Source organism: Didymella exigua, assembly GCF_010094145.1.
Source record: "Didymella exigua CBS 183.55 unplaced genomic scaffold M421scaffold_49, whole genome shotgun sequence".
NCBI classification, from domain to species: domain Eukaryota; kingdom Fungi; phylum Ascomycota; class Dothideomycetes; order Pleosporales; family Didymellaceae; genus Didymella; species Didymella exigua.
This window is the reverse complement of record NW_022984823.1, coordinates 130,278-132,488: the sequence shown is the minus strand read 5'-3', so window position 1 is coordinate 132,488 and position 2,211 is coordinate 130,278. Positions and strand designations below refer to the sequence as shown.

General features: G+C 52.9%; 2 protein-coding genes across 2 annotated transcripts; both read left to right on the top strand.

The window, feature by feature from the left end:
- On the top strand, window positions 1–629 carry M421DRAFT_311579 (uncharacterized protein). The gene has a single exon (XM_033589209.1). The coding sequence runs from the start codon at window positions 123–125 to the stop codon at window positions 513–515; it is 393 nt and encodes a 130-aa protein (XP_033443766.1). The 5' UTR covers window positions 1–122; the 3' UTR covers window positions 516–629.
- A 562-nt stretch (window positions 630–1,191) lies between these two features.
- M421DRAFT_75140 (carbohydrate esterase family 5 protein) lies at window positions 1,192–1,872 on the top strand (the record flags this gene model as incomplete). The annotated part of the gene is made up of 1 exon (XM_033597105.1): window positions 1,192–1,872. One exon carries the CDS (start codon window positions 1,192–1,194, stop codon window positions 1,870–1,872), a length of 681 nt encoding a protein of 226 aa, XP_033443765.1.
- Window positions 1,873–2,211: the final 339 nt, after the last annotated feature.

The following is a 2,211-nucleotide window of genomic DNA, read 5'->3' as shown; positions in this document are numbered from 1 at the left end:
CAGCCCTATTTAAGCAACGTACCGGCGGATTAGTAGTTAGGTGGGTGACCACTAGCGAATACCCGCTGTTGTATGTTTTTGCCATCGTTCGGCTCTTGTAACCGACCTTCAGCTGTCTGCGCATGAAGCCTACACTTCATCAACAGCGTTCCTTACTTTTTGTCAGCGCTGAGCACAGGCTTCCTCCTTTGTCGTCATGTTTCTGCTTAGAAACAACAAGGCGCATCGCTTACCGTGCTCTGCGACAGCCCCTAGCCCTCCTGCCGAGGCTCGAGCCTGGTGCCGATCATTTGTGGGATGTCGGTGCAGTTCCTTTTGAGGTCCAGTCTCAAAGCCAGAATCCTAAGGCGATCCTGTACCACGTACGGGTTGACACCTCCTGTCTCTCAGAGCTGTTCTTATTTGAGGGTCACGCCGTTCGTTTGACATGCTGCTTTGCGTTGCCAACTTCGACATTTGTGACAGGCCGCCCACGTTTTGTGGCTGCATGTCATGCAATCACGCTTCTGTCATGACTTCAACCAAGGAAAAACCATTCATGACAACCCTGCACTTTTGGATTAGACTTGTGGATCTGAACACATCAGCACTGTCTAAAGGCGCAAGACCCTGCGGTCCTTCATACCGACATCTTAGACTAGTGTAGCGCGACCCATCATTCGACCGGCTTGCACGCCAGATGCGGGTGCCTGCAGGTAGCCTTGGTTTGAAGCTGCGTAGAGTTTCGAGCAGGGCCAGGGTTGCAATGCACTGATGCAGAATCGCAAGCATTAGAGATCCCGTCTCCCGCCATCATTCTTCCGCACGGGCGAACAGGAGGAGTAGTAACTGGACAGGTGTTGGCCACATTCCAGCATCTCGGCAAATGGGGGATGAGGGACTGGCTGTGGCTCGAGGATGCCAATGTGGTCGCCAAGGGCAGTGTATGCTTCTTTCTTATCCTCGAGTCGGCATGTGGTCGGCAGACGTGTTAATCAGAGCAACAGATCAGTCACTGACCAAGTGAATTGACACTACGGTAGCCAAACTTGCTTTGTTTACCGGACCTGATGTCTTACTTGCGGGAGCACGACATGAGTATAGGTACAACGAACTGCACTTGCATCAACCTCATCAGCTCCACAGCTCTTCAACACCAGACATACATTCACTTATTCAATCAGCAACTTTCACTCAACAACCTCACTCAAAATGCACGCCTCCACTCTTCTCGCTTGTCTCCCTCTCCTCGCAGGCACCTTCGCCGCTCCCGTGGAGGATGTCAAGCGCGCTGCATCCGCCTCCTGCCCCTCATACACAATCATCAACACGCGCGGAACAAGCGAACCCCAGGGTCAGTCCTCTGGTTTCAAGACGATGAACTCCCGCGTCACTTCTGCTCTCAGCGGCGGCAAAATCTACAACACCGTCTACGCAGCCAGCTTCTCCCAGAACTCTGCAGCCGGCACCGCCGACATCGTCAACAAGATCACTCGTACCCTGGCGACAAACCCCAACGAGTGTTTCATCCTCGAGGGATACTCCCAGGGCGCCGATGCCACCGTGAACGCCATGCCGAAGCTGACAGGTGCCGCCTTCGCCGCCGTCAAGGGCGTGTTTCTGATCGGCAATCCGGCGCACAAGTCTGGTCTAGCGTGCAACGTCGACAACAATGGAGGTACGACGACGCGCAACGTCAATGGTATGTCTAGCGCGCTCGGGACGGGGATTCCCAGCACCTGGATCCCCAAGACGCTTGACGTGTGCATCTTTGGGGACGGCGTCTGCGATACTTTGCATGGTTTTGGTATCAACGCGCAGCACCTCCAGTACTCCAATAATGCGCCCACTCAGAACATGGGCAGCACTTTCATCCAGAAGCAATTGGCTTAGGCGGATACCGCTTACTCCGACTTTGTTCCTGTCCCTACCGAATCCTCTACTTGCGTACATAACAGCTTTGCAATGTCTGTCAATAACTAGTTAACAATTCAGCACATTAATTCTTTCTCAACTACTGTCTTTGAATATCATGTTTTGAGGAAGCCTGCGCCCAGCGCTGACAAAAAGTAAGGAATGCTGTTGATGAAGTGTAGGTTTCGTGCGCAGACAGCTGAAGGTCGGCTACAAGAGCCAAACAATGGCAAAAACATACAACAGCGGGTATTCGCTAGTGGTCACCCACCTAACTACTAATCCGCCGGTACGTTGCTTAAATAGGGCTGAGCGAAC

Excerpts from the sequence above, each read along its gene's own strand:
- M421DRAFT_311579 (XM_033589209.1), top strand. The coding sequence starts at position 123 with ATGAAGCCTACACTTCATCAACAGCGTTCCTTACTTTTTGTCAGCGCT.